The sequence below is a fragment of the Dendropsophus ebraccatus genome, chromosome 2, assembly GCF_027789765.1.
Source record: "Dendropsophus ebraccatus isolate aDenEbr1 chromosome 2, aDenEbr1.pat, whole genome shotgun sequence".
Taxonomy (NCBI): domain Eukaryota; kingdom Metazoa; phylum Chordata; class Amphibia; order Anura; family Hylidae; genus Dendropsophus; species Dendropsophus ebraccatus.
The window spans coordinates 160,282,943-160,306,725 of record NC_091455.1 but is presented as its reverse complement, the minus strand read 5'-3'; the positions used below and the strand labels follow the sequence as shown (position 1 = coordinate 160,306,725).

The 23,783-nt window shown below is 43.8% G+C and overlaps 1 protein-coding gene across 9 annotated transcripts in view; it reads right to left on the bottom strand.

The window, feature by feature from the left end:
* The window catches only part of TOPAZ1 (testis and ovary specific TOPAZ 1), a 161,853-nt gene that overhangs the window by 3,646 nt on the left and 134,424 nt on the right, over positions 1 to 23,783 (bottom strand). For all 9 annotated transcript variants that reach the window (XM_069958618.1, XM_069958619.1, XM_069958616.1 and 6 more), the window contains 4 exons: positions 10,832 to 10,997; positions 5,959 to 6,123; positions 4,437 to 4,640; positions 1,625 to 1,808 (listed from right to left, as the gene is read on the bottom strand). In XM_069958618.1, the coding sequence (XP_069814719.1) occupies positions 1,625 to 1,808; positions 4,437 to 4,640; positions 5,959 to 6,123; positions 10,832 to 10,997 (719 nt within the window). The remainder of the gene's footprint in view (positions 1 to 1,624; positions 1,809 to 4,436; positions 4,641 to 5,958; positions 6,124 to 10,831; positions 10,998 to 23,783) is intronic.

Below are 23,783 nucleotides of genomic sequence, written 5' to 3'. Positions count from 1 at the left end.
AGGTAGAGAGTACAGCGTGCTGTGTGGTGTTACAGGTAGAGAATACAGTGTGCTGTGTGGTGTTAGGGTATGTTCACATGACGTTTTTGGCCGCACGTCGGGCTACACGGCACAAATAAGTGATAAAAGGATGTCGACTACGCTTTTGAGTCCTGCACAAAAGCAGTGTACGTCCCTCAAATAAGCAGAACGTTGTCACATAATGACTCCGTCCTGCTCATTTAAGTCAATGTGGCCGCCGGCCGCACTTTGGGCTGCATGGCAGCATCCTTTTATCACTGATTTGTGCCGTGTAGCCCGACGTGCGGCCAAAAACGTCATGTGAACATACCCTTACAGGTAGAAAATACGGCGTGCTGTGTGGGTGGGACCACAATAAAATCATAAATTACTGCAAATAATTCAGTAACACAATGAAACTGCAGTTTGTGAACACAGCCTAGATGTTCTGCAACAGCTTTGGGCGGGGAATGGGCAGGGTGGAGGACTGTGATGAACAGCTGGGGGAAAGCATTGTATTCTGGAACCTGTAGTCCTGTGTACAACTGATAAACCAGGAAGTGCAGAAACACTAAACAGACCAAAACCCCCCAAAACAAATGGATTTTTGGTAGTTTCAAAAATGGAATAGATAGGTAAGTAATGCTTTATGCTTCGGCAGAAGTTTCATTTTTTTTTAACCTCTACCTGGAGTTCCCCTTTAAAGAACCTATTGTTTAAATCAAGATTAAAAGAATGTACCACTAGGTACAGCAATTTTTTTGGTCTTGTGTACTGGTGACAATTTTGTCTTGTCTACCGGCCGGTTCTATGCACTGTAGGCGGGCCTGTCACCCCCCACCCCGATTGTCACTATGCAGTACCTGATGGTACATTCTCTTTAAATTAGGTAAAACATATTTTTAAAGATTTTTTGGTGATGCTTCTTCTAATTTTCCATTGTATTGTCCATATTGAAATATATGCAGTTTACATTCTTGCCACTAGGCCTAACACTGAGCTGAGACTTCATATTCTATCTGTGATAAGCATGATCTGAACAGCATTTAAGTGGAAGGGCCCTATTACACGGAGTGATTATCTGCCGAATCAGGCAAATATACCCTATGTAATAGGGATAGTGATCAGCTGAGATGCATGCTTTAAGACTATCGACTGCTGTTCACGCATTTCCCCTTGTAACAGGAGATGCACGACCAACAGCTTATTATATCAAGGGCTGCACAATTCTCAAGCCATATAAAAGATGCTCATTTACAGTGCGGGTTCTGGCCGTGTAATTCAGCCCTAAAGTACCATCAGTAGATAGAGAAAACAACAGATAAAGCTCACAACTCCTCAACAGCCTCCACCTTCCTTTGGAATTACTCATTTAAAACTCCCAAATAATGTATTCATGTTAGTGGGACAGGTCCTGTCCATTATTGTCCATGGGGCATCATTAAGTGATTAAAAACAAACAAAAAAAAATTACATTATCCTATGCAAGATTGATGCCCACTTGATTATGTATATAAAAAAGGTATAAAAATTACAGTCAGGAAAACTAAAAATTAGAAAAGAATATCTGGTTCTAATCAGTACAAAAAAAAATATAGGAGATACATTTATTGTTCCTACTAACCTTTTAAGGACAATTTGAAGACTCTGATTGCATCCACTTTGCGACTGAACGCTGCTAGCATTCAATACCATGAACCGCTCAATGGTCATTAGCATTTCTATTTCTGACATAATGGAGGGAAGGTGCAGGATATTTGGACTCATTTTCCCTTCTAACTGTGGATAAAACCCCAATGTCATACCACCTGCACAAATAAAATAAAATATATATCCATTAAAATATTTAAAACAGTATCCATACAATATCTAAATGCAATTTTCAGTAATAGTTCAGTAAATGTAATAACAGTTTAAATACTTTGATGGTTGCAGTTTCCTCAAAGATTTGTATAATTAATACCTTTTTCAATTTGTTATTTTGTTAACACTAGAGATGAGTAAATCTCGAGCATGCTTGGGTTCGTCCAAACACGATTGTACAACAATTGATTACCGGTGACTAAAGAAGTTGGATGCGGCCCTAGGGGGTCCTGGAAAACATGGATACAGCCTACGGCCATGTTCTCCCAACGTACGTTTTACATAAGTCATGTCAGTTGTTGCAACTTGCAACAACGGCCGTGATTTATGTATAACATACGTTGCCTTACAATGAATGGAATCCTGGCCAAAGCCTATACACATAGTATACGCTCTGGCTGGGATTCCATCTGGCAGCACAAAAAACTGACAAGACGGTTTTCTGTGGCCGCTATTCATTGAACAGCGGCCGCACAGACACGTCAGTTCACACAATCCATTGTGTGAAGCGGTGAACTGGGATGTGGGCGCACACGGGTACGCCCGCATCCGAATTAATCAGATATGAAGATCATCCGGCTAATGCTGTGTGTCACTGTTTGTGAGGAGGCAGGGCTTAGAGATAGGGAAGATTAAGCCCAGAGCATCTACAGAAAGACCAGGAGTAACTATCACTCCCAGTGTTAAGAAAACTATATAAGTAGTGGCAGAACGTGAAGGCACCGAAGCAGAAGAATGCAGAGCTGCTGCATCAGTACCATTAATAGCACCCAGTATCAAATCTGCATCAGACCCTGTACTTGTGATTGGACCCTCAGGCTGCATTTACACAATTTATCTGACAGATTTTTGAAGCCAAAACCAGGAACAGACTATAAACAGACATCAGATCATAAAGGAAAGACTGAGATTCCTCCTCTTTTCAAATCCATTCCTATGTTTGGCTAAAGTAAATAAATTGGTCAATTATCTGTGTGTAAACACAGCCTTAGAATATCAGATGAACCAATTAAAGGCCCTATTACATGAAGCATAATTATGGTCCGTATTCGGATAATACCGGCCGTTACAGCAGATAGCTGCTTTGTGTAATAGAAGACAGCAATCAGCCGACAATGTCGGCTGATCTTTGTCTTTTAACAGGCTGAAACGCCAGCAATCAGCCTGCTAAGAATCTGGTCCCGCCGCCCTGTGTAATAAGAACGGTGGCAGCAGACTGCCGCTGTCTCTGACGATCGCCCGGGCACCCCTCCCCCCCCCGACTCTTACCAGTTCCTCCTCGCTTGCTGGCAGCGCATGTAATAGAGCTGGCAGCATGCGGGAGAACGAGGTGCAAGCGAGCGCAAACCTGACAGGTCCCCACTCGCTTGCTCTCCACATCGCCCCCTGTAATAGGGGCTTTAGGCCCTTTTACACAGGCTAATTATCTTTAATAAGTGTTCCTAAGAATGATCATTCACCATATAAATCAGTTTGTGTAAAAGGGTCAACGATCAGCTGCCCCCCAAAAGTTATACAAATCACCAATATACACTTATTATGGGAAATGCACGTAAAGTGCTTTTTTCCCTGCACCTTCTACTGCATCAAGGCTTCACTTCCTGGATAAAATTGTGATGTCACGACCCGACTCCCAGAGCTGTGCGGGCTGTGGTTGCTGGAGAGGATGATGTCAGGGGGCCATTGGGGGACACAGGGCACTGGAGGGACACTGAGCATCCCCCTGCCATCATCCTCTCCAGCAGCCACAGTCCGCACAGCTTATCCAGGAAGTGAAACCTTGATGCAGTAGTGAGTGCAGGGAAAAAGCACTTTATAAGCATTTTCCGTAATAAGTGTATATTGGTGATTTGTATGACTTTTGGGGGCAATACAATACTTTAATAAAAATTTTCACTGGACTTCTTTAAGGTGGGAATAACCCTTTAATATGCTAAAACCTAAGTATACACAAGTAAATTTAAGTTGCAGTTGTGGATCCTTAAAACAAGCCTTTATTCTAATCATGTTAACATAAGGTGCGTTTACACGAAACGATAATTGGCTCGATCGTACGATTAACAATGTCAGAGTAACGATTTTTTTCATAGCGATCAGCGTTTAGACGGTACATTATATCATACGGAAAATCGTTTTGCGATCGTTTAAGCCTATCTCACACATTGGTTAAATAGGCGAACGACTGTTTACACGGAACGATCTGCGAATTTTTTGTAAACAACGATTTGAGAACATGTTGAAAGATCAAAATGAACGATTTCTCGTTCGTCGTTTGATCGTTCGCTGCGTTTACACGTACGATTATCGTTTGAACTCGATAAGTTATCGCGCAAATTTGCACGGTAATCGTTACGTGTAAACGCACCAATAGTCATAGTCCTAAATCACTTCAATAATAGGCTTAACAACTTCATAAAAATCTAAATAAAACCAATATGGGCTACAATATGTAAACAAAAGAACAACCCATATAAAGTTTATTGAAAAACATTTCATGTTGCTGAAAATACCACTCAATTTCTTATTTGCCCAATATTTCCTTGCACTTATAAAGGATACAACTGAATACCTACGTTTATAATACTCCCTTGCTTTAGTCCACAGGCCACTGTGTGCTAGGGTGGATATAAATCCCTGGAGATTTAAATGGTCTATTGCAATTTTCCAAGCGATCATAAAATCTAGAATTGACGAAGATATGCCCATACTTCGGTTGTCAACACAGGCATTCAAGACCTTATTAAAGAGCACAGCATACTGAGACACATTGAGATCAGCTGAAACAAAAAAACTTTTGTTAATATATTTACCGCACTGGCTATACCCCCTTCCCACAGACTGAAGTCTAAAACAGGGAAAGGATATAGGCTATATCTATTCCAATCTCAACCAGTGGTTGCTATACACCTTCAGTAATTTATCTCATATGTCCTGCCCATACATATTAACAATCTATGGGGAAGTCTAATGGTGCGTTTACACAGGCAGATTTATCTGACAGATTTTGAAAGCCAAAACCAGGGATGGATTTAAAAAAACAAACAAATCTCAGTTTTTCCTTTATGACCAGTTTCCTGTTTATGGTCTGTTCCTGGCTTTGGCTTCAAAAATCGTGTGTGTGTGTAAATAAAACACCCTGAGGCTGCGTTCACACTACGTATATTTCAGTCAGTATTGCAACCAAAACCAGGAGTGGATTAAAAACACAGAAAGGATCTGTTCACACAATGTTGAAATTGAGTGGATGGCCGCCATATAACAGTAAATAACTGCCATTATTTCAATATAACAGCCGTTGTTCTAAAATAACAGCAAATATTTGCCATTAAATGGCAGCCATCCACTTAATTTCAAAATTGTGTGAACAGATCCTGTGTTTTTAATCCACTCCTGGTTTTGGTTGCAATACTGACTGAAATATACGTAGTGTGAACGCAGCCTCAGGGTGTTTTATTTACACACACAATGGTCCAGATATATCAAAAAGGTGTGTAAAATCAAAGCTGTCTACTAGTGACCAATCACAGCTCAGCTTTTAGCTCTGGTAAAATGAAATCAGAGCTTCAAGCTTACACAAGTTTCTATTTGACACACTTGAAGAAATCTGGCTATACACATACACCAGCTAGGCCACTGCTTTTAGAGCAGGGTGGTGGTCGATTACCTAAACAACATGCATTTTATATTTGCAAAAATAATTTACAATACAAGTTTAACTATTTTAGTTGAGATTGGAATACCCCTTTATGTCCCATGCACGCACACACACACACACACACACACGCACACACACACACACACACACACACACACACACACACACACACACACACACATTATGGCACCCATAGACGGGGCAAGGGGACTTGCTACCCGTCAACAGGGCTTTATATTACTACTGATACTACTAGTGTATTACAGTGTACTGTCATTTTGCAGTGTCTGGGATCTTCTAGGTTTCTATATTATGGAGCTTCACAAGAAACACATCTAATAAGGTTGTGGCACAGGAGTTAGAGAAACGTATAATTTAGCAATGGTAGGTTCCCTTCTTGTTCAAAAGGTTATGGTAAACAGCAATTAATATTTAGTTACCTTGAAACTCCTGAAATCCAGGTAGGTTTTGGAGGATATCAAAGCACATGGCGAACATACTCTTAGACAGAGCTTCCTGTACCAGTGAACACAGCAAATTGTGACGTTGCAAAACATCCATCATGTCGCAAGGCCACAGAGAAGTGTTAATTGTCCAATCACACTCTAAAATAAAAACATAGTGAAAGACATTAACACATTGCCAAAGCAAAAAATATATCAACTGTAGTAATATATGCTCCTGCTGCAGTGCATTGGATTATATAATAAGTATCCCACTTATCCACTTCATATTAATGGGTACTCAGGGGTACTTTTTGAATGGAACCTGTCAGCAAGATCATGCTGCACTGACAGGTGCCACAATCGTAATAAACTTTTATCCTAAATGCTGTGGCACAGAAAACCATTTGAACACTGGCTCGTTACACAGGGTGTTTCCTACACTGGCTACACAAATGGCAAGGCCGTATGACAAGGCATGCTAGGACTGCAACAAGAATAGTTGGATAATTCAGACAATTGCTGTGCATTACTTACTGACATCTGCTGCTGACTACTCTAGTCCCCTTTGGAATAGCTTATTTCAGCAGCCACTCAGAACATCTCACTAAAGCTGCTGCCAAGTGGCCAGTGTAGTAAGCTGTAGTGATTGAGGTGCTTACTCAATCACTACAGCTACTGCTGCCCTCAATGTCAAATAAAATAATTTGACATTAAAGGCAACGGCTCCAGTAAGCATCTCAGCCACAGCTTTGGCACGTAGCTCTGCCGGACGGCAACTTTACTTAGCTTTCTGTCATGCATGGAGGGGAGCGGCAGCTGCATTACAGAGCTGTGCTGGGCAGCTTTGTTACCTGACATACAAAAGCATTGTAGGTTACTGCCGTAATAACATAGCCCATCATAAGTTCATTCAGTCGCTGTGGTTGGCCACTTTATAGTAAAGCTGTTCAGTGTACAGCATTAGTTGTTCTCACTGCACTTCTGACAGCAGCTCCCTGTGTAGCTCTGTATGGGGAAAGGTGATCCTGTCCATAAGATGCACAGTACTGTCACATTTTAATGTGCAACAAAGTCAACAAATTAAAAACTTGCATTTATGCGACTCATTATGTATTTTAGATACTTTACATTGGTAGCAATTACAGTGGTGCGTTGGATTACGAGCACAATTTGTTCCGAGATCGTGCTTGTAATCCAAATCCACTCTTAAACCAAAGGAAATTTTCCCATAAGAAATCATTGAAATGCAGAAAATTGGTTCCACACCCCAAAAATAATGATTTTATATTTTGAACAACATGTAAAACAAATGAAACAAACATTTTTAAACAGCTGAATATGTGATATTAGTTACTGTACAGTATAACAATCAGCATGTGTATAATGTATAGTAAGTGCATAAACCTGAAAAAAAAACAGCAGCAGTTTGTATAGTAGATAGAGGATGGAACTGCAGATCCCCATAATACAGGGAGCAGGAAGGAATGAGAGGGACAAATGTGGGCACATACATGCAGCGCTCTCTGTCCGGGGAGAGAGGGGTTACAGCTATGAAGAGAATACCTTCACAGTCCTGTACCCTGATGTAAGCCCCAGCCTGAAGTGGATCTGCTATGATTTGGAAGGTGATGGAGACTTCCTGGGTCAGAGTACAGTGCTGTAGACCATGCTATACAGACCATGCCCCTCCCCCACTCACCCTCCCACCCAGTACAGGGAGCTCGTAAACCAAAGCAATGCTCTAAAACCAAGTAACAATTTTGAAAAACTGTGAACTCTTAACCCAAAACGCTCTTAAACCAAGGTACCACTGTATTAACAGATTAAAAAAGGGGATAGGCTTTACCAGAACAGAAGACGTTCCTTCTCAGCTGTCCCGTGCCTGTTTTGTTTTTTTTTCCTAACATTTTTTGAACAATAGGTAACACAACCACTGAAATAAGCATTTTAAACTGCACAACAGATAAATATAGCTCAAAATTAAAGTCCAGGTCCAATAGATAAAGCTTAGATGTGCAGCCTCAGAGCAGTCCATCGATAAGAATGAGTTAAACAATCCAAGCATGTGAAACAGGTTGGACTAAACCAGACTGAATTAAACCTGTTTATCTAGATTTTTTAATTTTTGTGGGCATTTAAGATCATAAAATTTGATATATAGAGGGACATACTTGACCAGCTTAATCTATCGCCCTGGGCCCGTTTACACCACTTGGCTGCTCACATCCTCTGCCACCCCATAATCCCCCAAAACACCTTTTTTGCTCTCACACTTATAGGAATCCATCAAGAGTCTCAAATCAGCACTATACACTGTTTGGGCCTACCTTATTAACCATAGCCAGGGATTCGACTACAAGTGGCCTGATCCTAGATCCATTGCAGCGGCAATGAATCGAGACTCAAAATCAATGTTATTTGTCATATGCAGCCTACTACTGTTATATTGTAAGATTCACTCCCTTAGGGTATGTGCAAACTGTGGAAAAGTGACGAAAATTCCATTGTGGAATCTGCCGTTTGCAGACTTCGGCGGGCACATTCATTCTTTGGACGGACGAAGGAATCCGCCCCGTGCATAGAATGGAGTCTATGACACGGGCAGAGACGCGCGCCCGTGGACGGCGGATTCTGCGTCAGAATCTGTCCCTTTTCCACAGTGTGCACATACCCTAACTCCACAATCAGTCCACAGGGAGCAAACTACTCATACTGCATACAGCAGCTTCAGGATATTCTTAACTATGAGCTTAAAGGGAATGTCAGAAAATGAATTATTGTTAAATTAATGGTTTTATGTTAAACATGTTTTTGGTGAAATTTTTTCTAATTTTGCATTTTTCTATCTGTATTATAAAATAATCCTAAAATCTTGTAATTTTTATTCTCACATTAGGGCTAAAACTAAGCTTAGGGCCCTATTCCACAGTAACGATAATCGGCCGGATCGGACCCATTTGGCCCGATTCGGCCGATTATCGTTCGGTGAAATATAGAGAACGATCAGCCGATGATCGTGTCATCGGCTGATCGTTTATTTAGGGCCAGACCTAAAATCATTGTTTCCCCACCGCGCATCGCTACGGTTGAATAGCAGTGCGCGGCGGGCGACCGACGATTTGACAAGCAGCAGCAGCATACATTACCTGTCCAGGCTTCTTCTCCGCTCTGTCTTCATCCCCGGGTCGCGCGCGCTCTATCTTCAGAATGGCCGGTCAGCTGACGGAGCGCTCAGCCAATCACAGGCCCGGACCGCTGCGGCCTGTGATTGGCTGAGCGCTCCGTAAGCTGACCGGCCATTCTGAAGATAAGAGCGTGCAGGACCCAGGGACGAAGACAGTGCAGAGAAGCCTGGACAGGTAATGTATGATGCTGCAAGGACATCGGTAACGATGACCTTGCAGCCCTCGCTCAACGATCATCGGGCCGTGGAATAGGCCCAGTAAACGAGCGGTGATCTAGCAGATCGCCGCTCGTTTACATCGTTGATCGGGCCCTCCTCGGCCCGTGGAACAGGACCCTTAGACTTCCTGTTGTCTGTTGTTATTAGAGGAGACTGCTGTAAAGTGATCTGTAGAGCACTGCAGCAACATGTGTCACCAGTAGGTAGATAGCATCAGTACAAGACAATAGGAGCTCCCTGTGGGATGACCTTTTCAAAAGTCACATGGCGCTCTTAATGATTTTTTACATTAATCTCAAGGAGGACAGAGTCTGTCTATTGTCATCTATGTCCATGAGTCTTGCTGTAAGGCACCTCACTAGATGCTGTTAAGAATAGCACAGGCAATATGGCAGCCCCCCATAACAATGTACAAAAAGTGAAATAGAAAAAAATTTAAGCCAGAAAATGGAAACAGATTAGAAGAGAACAGGTTTTAGTATCTGACTTATCAGTAAAAAAAAAAAATTTAGGTGACAACTTACCTTTAACGCCCCCTATATACTAAACTTTCCCAAGTCTCATCTGTCAGTAAGGATAAGGGTTGAGCGTGATGGATTTTCACTGCCCAACCCGAATGTTCTTTGTAAGATAAGCCATTGCCAGCTGGGAGAGAACTGTCGGCCAAACTATAATTCATTCAACGGTTGTATAGACACCTTAAAAAGCGAAACTGTCTTTTTTTCTTGCAGTACTATAACAGATTTTAAGAAACTCTATGTTTTATTAGGCAAAAAAAAAAAAAAAGCCTCTTTCTGTACTCAAAAAGATATTTCCCAGCCTCCCCCCCCCTCACTATTTATGTGTGCATTATCAGGCAAATCAGTCTTCATAAGAGAGAAGCCAGGTTCAGCTGTGCCCATTATATCCTATGGAGGGGGGAGGGACCGAGGGAGATGAATGAGCAGGGAGAAGAGACATGAAGGTCAGCTGTTTGTAGACTGTCTGGGCACCTAAAACGCTGGATTCAGAGGTCAGAAAGATCAGTGTTTATCTAGAAACTTGCTGAGAGAAGATTGCAGGGTGTTGTGTTGTGCAGAACTGCTCCGTGCTCACTCACTTCTCTCAGCCCCTCCCCTCTCCATAGACATACAATGGACACAGAAAGCCTGCTTCATCTGAAGTCAGGGGGATCTAGGAAATCAGCTTTTTCAGTACAGAAGGAAACTCTTTTGGTATATGAAACCTATTACAGAGTTTCTTAAAATCGCTTGTACTATAGATATTTATTGTTTTCAGAAAAAAATGCCCCTGAAATGACAGTTACTCTTTAAGAGAAAGCATCCTGTTTCTTAGACTTCTGTATTGCAGAATGTACTCCACAGGCTGCGATACTAAAATAGGAGCCTGGGGAAAAAAGCATAGTTATGAGTTGCATGCAGCATTGATCAGCAATGTAAGTGATTTAATGTATAAGAAAGTTACCTTTCAGCGTTTGCACTGCACTACTAAGGTTTCCACACTTGAGGAAAATTTCAACTGCAACATTAACCACACGACATCGTGAGGCTAGGCCATCTTGATCACAGAGCCCTTTTAAGATTGTGTAATTAATCTTTAGCTCGCGGAGTTTGTAAATCACTTTTCTTCCCTAAAAAGCAAAAAAACAGATATTTAAAAGGATTGTCCAGTGAAAATCTTTTTCTTTCAAATCATCTGGTTCAGAAAGTTATATAAATTTGTAATTTACTTCTATTGAAAAATCACAAGTCTTTCCGCACTTATCAGCTACTGAATGTCCTGCAGGAAATTTTTTATTTTCAGTCTGACACAGTGCTCTCTGCTGACATAGGAACTCTGTCTTCGGTCTCCTATGAATCCCCAAAGAAAGCCTCTCCTGCTCTGGCCAGTTCCTGTCTTGGCCAGAGATGGCAGCATTGAGCACTGTGTCAGACTGAAAATAAAACATTTCCTGTAGGACATATAGTAGCTAATAAGTATGGGAACAGTTGAGATTTTTTAATAGAAGTAAATTACAAATCTATATAAACTTTCTGACATCAGTTGATTTGAAAGAAAAAGATTTTCGCTAAACAACCCCTTTAAACACAATCACATTTATTACTATGATGATATTAGCACAACCCAATCAAAATCAATGCAAATCTGTCTGAATGACCATACATTGTGGAAGCTCTGATGGCAGTGACAGTGCCCCTACCACATGGAATCCTGCCAATGGGACTGCCAGCAATATGTATACCCAATGTGAGAGAGAGAGAAAACAGGGTTCAGCAGAGTGTACATTCCAGGCACGTGTGCCACCCTCTACTACTGTATATATTCTAAACTATACTACACGTACACTAACAGAACAAAGCAATGACACTTCATGAATTTTTTTTTTTTTAAGAAAAAGATCAAAATACATTAATACATTAAGGGTATAAACCCACACACCGTATACACAGCGTATTTACTGCTGCGATACGCAGCAAATACGCAGCAGATTAGATCTAAACTAGATTTGCATTTCCAGGAAAATACATAGTGCTTGAAAAGAGCGCACCTTTACCAGTGACTTCCCTTTAAGAGCGACTTGGGTCCCATACCTTTAAGAGCGACTTGGGTCCCATACCTTTAAGAGCGACTTGGGTCCCATACCTTTAAGAGCGACTTGGGTCCCATACCTTTAAGAGCGACTTGGGTCCCATACCTTTAAGAGCGACTTGGGTCCCATACCTTTAAGAGCGACTTGGGTCCCATACCTTTAAGAGCGACTTGGGTCCCATACCTTTAAGAGCGACTTGGGTCCCATACCTTTAAGAGCGACTTGGGTCCCATACCTTTAAGAGCGACTTGGGTCCCATACCTTTAAGAGCGACTTGGGTCCCATACCTTTAAGAGCGACTTGGGTCCCATACCTTTAAGAGCGACTTGGGTCCCATACCTTTAAGAGCGACTTGGGTCCCATACCTTTAAGAGCGACTTGGGTCCCATACCTTTAAGAGCGACTTGGGTCCCATACCTTTAAGAGCGACTTGGGTCCCATACCTTTAAGAGCGACTTGGGTCCCATACCTTTAAGAGCGACTTGGGTCCCATACCTTTAAGAGCGACTTGGGTCCCATACCTTTAAGAGCGACTTGGGTCCCATACCTTTAAGAGCGACTTGGGTCCCATACCTTTAAGAGCGACTTGGGTCCCATACCTTTAAGAGCGACTTGGGTCCCATACCTTTAAGAGCGACTTGGGTCCCATACCTTTAAGAGCGACTTGGGTCCCATACCTTTAAGAGCGACTTGGGTCCCATACCTTTAAGAGCGACTTGGGTCCCATACCCTTAAGAGCGACTTGGGTCCCATACCTTTAAGAGCGACTTGGGTCCCATACCTTTAAGAGCGACTTGGGTCCCATACCTTTAAGAGCGACTTGGGTCCCATACCTTTAAGAGCGACTTGGGTCCCATACCTTTAAGAGCGACTTGGGTCCCATACCTTTAAGAGCGACTTGGGTCCCATACCTTTAAGAGCGACTTGGGTCCCATACCTTTAAGAGCGACTTGGGTCCCATACCTTTAAGAGCGACTTGGGTCCCATACCTTTAAGAGCGACTTGGGTCCCATACCTTTAAGAGCGACTTGGGTCCCATACCTTTAAGAGCGACTTGGGTCCCATACCTTTAAGAGCGACTTGGGTCCCATACCTTTAAGAGCGACTTGGGTCCCTTTAAGAGCGACTTGGGTCCCTTTAAGAGCGACTTGGGTCCCTTTAAGAGCGACTTGGGTCCCTTTAAGAGCGACTTGGGTCCCTTTAAGAGCGACTTGGGTCCCTTTAAGAGCGACTTGGGTCCCTTTAAGAGCGACTTGGGTCCCTTTAAGAGTGACTTGGGTCCCGTCCCTTTAAGGGCTACATGGATCCCTTTAAGAGCGACTTGGATCCCTTTAAGAGCGACCTGGGTCCCTTAAAGGGACCCAGGTCGCTCTTAAAGGGACCCAGGTCGCTCTTTAAAGGGAATCATTTCGCTCATAAAGGGACCCAAGTCGCTCTTAAAGGGACCCAGGTCGCTCGTAAAGGGACCCATTTAGCTCTTAAAGGGACCTATTTCGCTCTTAAAGGGACCTATTTTGCTCTTAAAGGGACCCAGGTTGCTCTTAAAGGGACATATTTCGCTCTTAAAGGGACCAAGGTCGCTCTTAAAGAGACCCAGGTCGCTCTTAAAGGGACCGATTTATCTCTTAAAGGGACATATTTCGCTCTTAAAGGGACCCATTTTGCTCTTAAAGGTACAAATTTAGCTCTTAAAGGGACATATTTAGCTCTTAAAGGGACATATTTCGCTCTTAAAGGGACATATGTCGCTCTTAAAGGGACCCAGGTCGCTCTTAAAGGGACCCAGGTCGCTCTTAAAGGGACCCAGGTCGCTCTTAAAGGGACATATTTTGCTCTTACAGGGACCCAGGTTGCTCTTAAAGGGACCCATTTTGCCCTTAAAGGGACATATTTCGCTCTTAAAGGGACCCATTTTCCTCTTAAAGGGACCCAGGTCGCTCTTAAAGGGATCCAGGTCACTCTTAAAGGGACATATTTTGCTCTTACAGGGACCCAGGTTGCTCTTAAAGGGACATATTTCGCTCTTAAAGGGACCCAGGTCGCTCTTAAAGGGACCCAGGTTGCTCTTAAAGGGACCCATTTTGCCCTTAAAGGGACCAAAGTCGCTCTTAAAGGGACCAATTTTGCTCTTAAAGGGACATATTTCGCTCTTAAAGGGACATATTTCGCTCTTAAAGGGAACCATTTTGCTCTTAAAGGGACCCAGGTCGCTCTTAAAGGGACATATTTTGCTCTTAAAGGGACCCAGGTTGCTCTTAGAGACCCATTTTTCTCTTAAAGAGACATATTTCGCTCTTAAAGGGACCCAGGTCGCTCTTAAAGGGACCAAGGTCACTCTTGAAGGGACACATTTTGCTCTTAAAAGGACATATTTCGGTCTTAAAGGGACCAAGGTCGCTCTTAAAGGGACCGATTTTTGCTCTTAAAGGGACATATTTCTCTCTTAAAGCGAACCAGTTCGCTCTTAAAGGGACATATTTCGCTCTTAAAGGGACCCATTTTGCCCTTAAAGGGACATATTTCGCTCTTATAGGGACCCAGGTTGCTCTTAAAGGGACCCATTTCGCTCTTAAAGGGACCCAGGTCGCTCTTAAAGGGACATATTTCGCTCTTAAAGGGACCCATTTCCCCCCTCAAGGGACCCAGGTCGCTCTTAAAGGGACTAAGGTCACTCTTAAAGGGACCAATTTATCTCTTAAAGGGACATATTTTGCTCTTAAAGGGACATATTTCGCTCTTAAAAGGGACCAAGGTCGCTCTTAAAGGGACCAAGGTCGCTCTTATAGGGACCCAGGTCGCTCTTAAAGGGACATATTTCACTCTTAAAGGGACCCAGTTCGAGCGAAACGGGTCTCTTTAAGAGCTAAATATTTCCTTTAAAGGGACCCAGATCACTCTTAACCCCTTAAGGACCGGGCCTGAAATGGCCTTAAGGACCGGAGTAAATTTTATGAATATGACCAGTGTCACTTTATTCATTAATAACTTCGGGATGCTTTTACCTATCCAGCTGATTCTGAGATTGTTTTCTCGTGACATATTGTACTTCACATTTCTAGTAAATTGGAGTCGATACTTATAACAAATCTTTATGAAAAAAAACAAAATAGCGTGAAAAATTGTGAAAAAATGCATTTTTCCAACTTTGAAACTTTTTTGCTTATACAGAAAATGGTTATACCACATAAATTATATATTAAATAGCATTAGCAACATGTCTACTTTATGTTGGCGGCATTTATTAAACTATCTTTCATTTTTTTAAAACAATAGAAAGCGTAAAACATTAGCAGCAAATTTCCAAATTTTCGGTAAAATTTCAAAATCAGATATTTCTAGGGACCTGTTCAGGTTTAAAGTGTATTTGAGGGGACTGTGTGTTAGAAAGCCCCACGAAGCACCCCATTTCAGAAACTGCAGCCCCAAACTCTGCAAAAGCACATCCAGAAAGTTTTTTAACCCTTTAGGGGAGTCACAGAAATAAAAGCTAAGTGTGTAAGAAATTTTAAAATTTTTATTTTCTGTGCAGATTTTATTGTAATCCAATATTTTTCATAATTATGACCCTATTACCAGAGAAATGCACCCCAATAATTATTGCCCCGTTTCTGCAGTTTATAGAAATACCCCATATGTGGCCCTATTGCGCTATTTGACGCAACCACAAGCCTCAGATACAAAGGAGCGCCTAGTGAATTTCAATGGCTCCATTATATTTGGTCATTTCTGACTGTACCACTTCAGGTTGGCAGAGGCTCTGGGGTGCCAAAACATAAGAAACACCCCTAAAGGGACACCATTTAGAAAACGAAACCCCTCAAGGAATGTAACAAGGGGTGCGGTGAGCATTTGGAACCCACAGGTGCTTCACAGATTTTCCGAACAATGTGGCGTGAAAAAAGACAAAAGTATTTTTTACACTAAAACGTTCTAGCCTTCAATTTTTCATTTTCACAAAGGGATAAAAGGAAAAAAAAGACACAAAATGTGTAGCGCAGTTTCTCCCGAGTACAGAAATACCCCACATGTGGACATAGAGTGCCAAGCGGGCGCAGGACGAGCCTCCAAAGGGAAGGAGCGTTTGGAAGCTGGATTTCACTGGAATGGATTTCAAGGGCCACATCGCATTTACAAAGCCCTCGTGCTGCCAAAACACTGGAAACCCCCCACAAGTGACCCCATTCTGGAAACTACACCCCTCAAGGAATCTAACAAGGGGGGCAGTGAGCATATGGACCCCACTGGTGACGGGCACAAATGTGGAACAATGTGACGTGAAAGTGAAAAATTTCATTTTTTCACTTTCACGGCACAAATGTGCCCGTCATCAAGGAGTCCATTTGCTCACTACACCCCTTGTTAGATTCCTTGAGGGGTGTAGTTTCCAGAATGGGGTCACTTGTGGGGGGTTTCCACTGTCTTGGCAGCACAAGGGCTCTGTAAATGCGACATGGCGTTCATAATCCATTCTAGCCAAATCCAACCTCCAAAATCCAAATGGCGCTCCTTCCCTTCGGAGGCTTGCCCTGCGCCCACATGGCGCTTTATGTCCACATGTGGGGTATTTTTTTCTCTTTTAACCCCTTTTGAAAATGATAAATTCAAGGCTAGACCAACATTATAGTGTAAAAAATGTAATATTTCATTTTCACGCCACATTGTTCCACATTTGTGCCCGTCACTAGTGGGGTCCATATGCTCACTACACCCCTTGTTACATTCCTTGAGGGGTGCAGTTTCCATAATGGGGTCACTTGTGGGGGGTTTCAACTGTCTTGGCAACACAATGGCCTTTTAAATGCAACATGGCCCCTCGAAATCCAATCCAGCCAAATCCAGCCTCAAAAAAACCAAATGGCGCTCCTTCCCTTTGGAGGCTTACCCTGCACCCGCATGGCGCTTTATGTCCACATGTGGGGTATTTCCGTACTCAGGAGAAATTGCGCTACACATTTAGTGTTTTTTTTTTACCTTTTAGCCCCTTGTGAAAATGAAAAAATCATGACAAGATTAATGATTTAGAGTAAAAATTTTAAAAAAATTACACTAAATGTTGGTCTAGCCTTGATTTTTTTCCATTTCCACAAGGGGTTAAAAAAGAAAATGAACACAAAACAGGTAGGGTAATTTCCCCTGAGTACGAAAATACCCCACATGTGGGCATAATGTGCCATATGGGCACAGGGCAAGTCACCAAAGGGACAGAGCGCCATTTAGAGGCTTGAATGGAGGATGGACGCCACGTCGCAATTACAAAGCTCCTGTGCTGCCAGGTCAGTAGAAACCCCCGACAAGTGACCCCATTCTGGAAACTACACCCCATAAGGAATCTAACGAGGGGTGCAGTGAGCATATGGACCCCACTGGTGACGGGCACATGTGTAGAACATGTGCCGTGAAAATAAAAAATACCATCTTTTTCATTTTCACGTCCCAAATGTGGCCGTCACCAGGGGGCCATATACCCGCTGCCCCCCTTGTTAGATTCCTTATGGGGTGTAGTTTCCAGAATGGGGTCACTTGTGGGGGGATTCTACTGTCCTGGCCGCACAGAGGCTTTGTAATTGCATCATGGGATCCTCTAATGGGAATGGCGGCCATACCTACTTAGCTGGGAAAAAGGGACAATTCTAATTTATTTGGGGGTATTAGGCCAATTATTAGTTTATAAGGTTGAAAATAACAGGTGTCCATCAAACTCAACCTGTGTTGATCCAGAGGAAGGCAAAAAACCCTTGTAAGGCAGACAGTAGCCTCATCACTGGGAAAAAATTACTTCCTGACTCCATAATGGCGATCAGAATAATCCCTGGATCAACGTGACCCCTGAAATAGGAATAAGGGACAGAATTTAGATAATGTAAAACTCCGATGACGTGTGGTACGCTTTGAAGCGATCCAGTATGCAGAGGCCGGGGTGATCAGGACAGGGGCCACACTGGAAAACGGTGTCCTTCCTGATCCCCCTGTTACGCCACACTCTGCACTTCTTCTGGGGTCTCCTGTTTTCCAGTGTGGGGGACGTCACCTGGAAAATGTTGTCCTGGTGCGATATGGGGTCCTTCATATCCAGAAGTGCTGGGTCCGCTCCATGGCTGCTAAATATTATGGCCCTATTACGGCTTCTGATATTTACGGATCGTGCCGCAAGCTACAGTAGCTCAGGCAGCGAGGGACCGGAAGAGGGGGTGCTGGTATAAAGGTTATCCCTGTACAGGTGGTGGTGACCTTTATCCAGCAGTGGGAAGATCAGTTCCCGGACGATCTTCCCACTTGTTCCGAGGATGGGGGGGGGGAGGGGGCATCTGGGGTCTGCATTCGGGTGTCCCTTCCTTCATACACTCTAAGGATACGTGCACACTGCGGAATGGCGAAGGATAACCCTTCGTGCATTCCGCAGTTGGCACCCACCGGCGGACTGATGCGGGCGCGCGTCTCCGTCCGTGTCATAGACTCCATTCTATGCACGGGCGGATTCCGCTCTCTGTCCAACGTATTCATTCTTTGGACGGACGATGGAATCCGCCTGTGCATAACATGGAGTCTATGACACGGGTGGAGACGCGCGCCTGCATCAGTCCGCCGGTGGGTGCCAGCTGCGGAATGCACAAAGGTTTATCTTCGCCATTGCGCAGTGTGCACGTACCCTAAATCTGTAAGTGTACCCTGAGGTACTCTCACAGAGTTTGTAGAATTTCACGCCATACCGTGATCTCTTATTGGGACGGTACTGGCGGAAAAGACGTGTCTGGGAGGCAGCATACACTACGCTACCCCCCAGACACGTCACTGGAGGATGAGGATGAATGGAGGAACGAAGGATCCCCCCCATTTATCCTCACTGGCTGTTTCGGTGTCGGAGGCAATAATAACGTATCCCTCTGACGCCGAAAACAACCTGGGGGCCATCTTTATACGGGGACTAGTATATGGGGTATGTAGTGGTGTAGTGTCAAACTTTATTCAATGTAGTGTGGTGTGGTGTAATGTAGTGTTTTTTACGTGTTTTTTTTACAGTAAGTATATAAAAAAAAAAAAAACTACGCCAAAAATGGTGTTGCTGATAAATGCCGCACTTATGTGCGGCACTTATCAGCAGACCGTGGCAGTAGGATAGAGAAAAAAACACCCTACGCCAAAAAAGAGGAGTTGCTGATTAGCAGCGCACTTTCGTGCGATGCTGATCAACACTCAGCGGCAATAGGGTGCGGAAAATAGAAAAAAAAAATTGAAGAAAAAAAAAAAAAAAACTTTATTACATACTGAACATCCCTGTAGCTGCTGATAAGTGTATTACACATATCAGCCGCTAGAGGGCAGCAGAGCGTAAAATCCCGAAAACCCGACGCTGGAGCCGAAAATAGCCGAACGTGACGTCACGGAAGAAGCCGAACGAGACCACGAGGACGCCGCGAACCCGGAAGACGCCGATCAGGACCCCGGGACAGGTGAGTAATGTACGAATACCTGCTCTGGACCCCTCAGGTACCTAGCTGAGGGGTCCGGAGCAGGTATTTATAACTTTTGGGGACTTTGATCGCCGTGAACGGCCGGCCGGTAGCGGCCGGCCGTTCACGGCAATCGGGCCGGTGGCACCTGGCCACCATTACTTTTTACAGTAATGGCGGTCGGTGCCGTCCTCGGACAGCACCGACCGCCATTTTTTCCGGGTCACCGATGACCCGGAAAGGTTCCGATCGCCGCTATTGGCTGATCTGCACTGATAAGCCAATAGCGGCGATTGTCGGCATGGGGGGGGTTAACAACCCCCCATGCCGACAGGGAGAGATGGCCTGCAGTGTATTTCTGCAGGCCATCTCTCCCGATCGCATGCGGCCGGTCCGCGGCGCCCTCTTAAAGGTCCCGCGTACCGGTACGTCATGGGTCCTTAAGTGACAGTGATCCATGACGTACCGGTACGACATGGGTCCTTAAGAGGTTAAAGGGACCCAGGTCACTCTTAAAGGGACATATTTCGCTCTTAAAGGGACCCATTTACCCCCTCAAGGGATCCAGATTGCTCTTAAAGGGACCCGGGTCGCTCTTACAGGTACTTAGTTCGCTCTTAAAGGGACCTATTTAGAGCGGCTTGGGTCCCTTTAAGAGCGACTTGGGTACCGGACCTTTAAGAGCGGCTTGGGTACCGGACCTTTAAGAGCGGCTTGGGTACCGTCCCTTTAAGAGCAGCTTGGATCCCGTACCTGCTACATGGCTGCCTCAGCTCTGCTATTTTACTGACTGACCTCTGCTACTTATAATGGCAAGACAATTGCTCGGTTACCATGGCAATCTTACTCATGTCAGTGAGACAAAATCGTTAAGGACCTTCCATATATTACATCTTCTATTGGCCAATAGTGGACATGTGACTGTGGATGGTGTGATACAATGCATGACGAGACCTTAGAGTTCCTATTGGAAGAAGAAAGAAGAAAGAAGGAAGAAGAAAGAAGAAAGAAGGAAGAAGAAAGAAGAAAGAAGGAAGAAGGGGAAGAAGAAAGAAGAAGGAAGAAGGAAGAAGAAGGAAGAAGGAAGAAGGGGAAGAAGAAAGAAGAAAGAAGAAGGGGAAGAAGAAAGAAGAAGGAAGAAGGAAGAAGGGGAAGAAGAAAGAAGAAAGAAGAAGGGGAAGAAGAAAGAAGAAGGGGAAGAAGAAAGAAGAAAGAAGGAAGAAGAAAGAAGGAAGGAAGAAGGAAGAACTTTTCAAGCACTATAATAACTGAACACAGCATCAAATCTAAACCATCAAATCTGCTGCGTATTTGTTGCCTATCTGCTGCGTATATGGTGTTTGGGTTTGTACCCTAAAGAATTATGATTTGCATTTTTAAGAATGTTTACTTGCTTTCTGTCTGCACGGTTGGAAAATCTTAGTAAGCAATTAGATTCTCCATACGCAACGGTGGCTACACTGATGCACTCTCTTTCTTGTATGTTACGTTACGCAATGCAGCCACTAAAGGGCTAACTTCAACTTTATTTAAATATTGGGAGGATAAGTTGCCACTACCAGAGCTAGGATCCCAAATTTTTTAGGGCTGGGGTTCCGTTAGGGTGCCTTTACAAAGAGAGATTTATCCAACAGATTTTTGACGCCAAAGCCAGGAACAGACTATACACAGAGAACAGGTTATAAAGAAAAGATAGAGATTTTTCCTCTTTTCAAATACATTTCTGGCTTTGGCTTCAAATATCTGTCAGATAAGTCTCTCTGTGTAGAGGCACCCTTTGAGCTGTGATAATAAATGAACAGTAGAGGGAGTCCCAGTTCAGAATAATGCACCACGCTGCCTAAGGTTTCAGCTTTCCAAACCTTCCCCTACACCCTGACAGAATCACAGCATGCCCAAAATGTGATGAAGCCTTGACTGACTTATACCATGACCTTTACACCTGCCCCTTGGTTGCTACCTTTTGGCAAGACACATTGTTGGGGGCTACCAAGGACTGTGGAAATCCTTGAAGTGTGAGGATTATTATTGTTGTACATGGACTTTCCTTAATTCTTTGTATACACTGTATGCTTAAAGTGACACTGTCACCTCCTTTGCGCATTTTGACATCTCTACACAGGTGTAATGGGTAAATTTAGCTGTTTTCATACCTTATTTGATATCATACGTCATGGTGCTTGTTCAAGTAAAAAGTCATCTTTTATCAACTGCAGATTGAGTTAAGTGGACGGGACCTTGCGGCATTAGCGCAACTTAGCCCCGCCCACAACTGCACCGTTGGCCCCGCCCCTTGGCACCCATTGGTTGGCCGACTTAAAGGGGGTGGGGTCTAGACCTTTCAGCCAGCCTGTTCCAATGGCAGGCGAGGGGGCGGGGGCAACTGTGGCATTGTGGGCGGGGCTAAGTGGTGCTAATGCCGCAAGGTCCCGCCCACTTAAGGTATGAAAACCGCTAAATTTACCCATCACATCTGTGTAGAGATGTCTAAATGCACAAAGGTGGTGTCAGTGACACTTTAAACAATGGAAAATTTTATTAAAAACTTTGTTTTTGAAAAAGTACTTTTTAAAATTTTTGTACTAAAAAAAATTGTAGCGTAAAAAAAGAAAAAAAAAACGTTAATTTTTACGATAATACAGACATGCAATATGTAATTCTTTACTTACGTTGCTTATTTTATTTTTGTACGTTCAAAAATGTGTAACTTGTGTATCTGTCAGTTGCAATTCATGCAGACAGCAGTTACAGCGACTCTGTACCCACAATCTGACCCTCCCAAACCTCTTGTACATTTGGATAGCTGCTTTTAATCCAAGATCTGTCCTGGGGTCCGTTCGGCAGGTGATGCAGTTACTGTCCTTAAAAACAACTTTTAAACTGGCAGCCCCGGGTCCAACGGTCGGGGCTTAGATTGTGTATGGATTAGGCTGGCACAACCGCTCTCTCCCTCCTCCCCACCCTCTTCATCATTAGGAATGCTCCAGGCAGATTTGTCTCCTACGCATCAGCTGTGTGAATACTGAACATGGGCTGGATCGTCAAGGCACCTGTGCAATGTTCAGAAAGGAGAAAAAGTTCCAGTGGCATTCCTAATGATGATGAGGGTGGAGAGGAGGGACGGAGAGGTGGTGCAAAGTTAGGGCACAGATATTCTAAGCCCCAGCCGTTGGGCACAGGGCTGCAAGTTTAAAAGTTGCTTTTTTAGGACAATAACTGCATCACCTGCCAAACGGACCGCAGGACAGATCTTGGATTAAAAGAATCTATCCGAAGGTACAAGGGGCTTGGGGAGGGGGGATCAGATTGTGGGTATAGAGTCGCTTTAAAGCTAAAAAGCACATTAGTACCTGTCATGTATCCGTCTGTGCTTTAATATTCCCCAGTACAGAGTGTAAAGGCACTGGTATTCCAGCCCTAAGCACATCTTTTTGCACAGGAGAATAAAAGCGGTTTCTAATAAATATGGAAATACAGACATATCCAACAATATCAGCTTTATTTGCAAAATGGGAAAGGGATGCGATTTAAATTAGGGGATGATTTTTTTTGAACATTTTAACTTTTTAAAATTTCATTATTATTAATAATTTTTTTTTACATTTTAAAAGTTCCACCAGTTTGATAGACTCCATTTTATGGCCAGACGGATTCCGCCCTCTGCCTGGGTGGATGGCAGAATCTACCTGACCATAGAACGGAGTCAATGGGACAGGCGGAGAGTAAAGTGGGAGCGCGCGGGGACAAGTGGCGGAATCCGTGGCAAATTATCCACAAGAATTCCGTAGAATTCTGCTTCCACAATGACAATGCACCTTTTATTCTTCCCAAAATAATTTTTACATTAACAAATAGCCCACTCATAGCGCTCTATGTAATATTGTAAGTAATTATGGCTTTTGCACCCTTTTATTGCTTTTTATGTAGACTCACTCCCTCTGGATGCTTAAAATGAGCTAAATGGAATCCACTCCGTCACGCCTTACTCCTGGCCAGTTTTGGAGATCACGTGTCCTCCCTCTCTTTAGTGGGCTGGATTAGCGCTTCTAACGCTGCCCACTGAACAGAGAGGGCATGTGATGTCAGTGGGCCATGCCTTTCCCTGATCATCACTCCAGTCTCTGCAGCACTGGGGAGGAGAAGCACTTATCTCAGGAGGAGCTGAGCATCCTGCCTCCTGCCCTGGCAGCTGCTGAGGTTACTAGTAAACTGGGGCAGTCTTTTCCACTGACATGTACAGTGGCGCTCCTGCCGCATCTTCTCCAATCTGGGGGGTGTACAGCTTTGCTCCTGCCCCAGACAATCCCATCCAGGTGGTGTACAGCGCCGCTCCTGCTGCAGCCGATCCCATCCAAGGGGTATCCAGCAGTCGCATTCC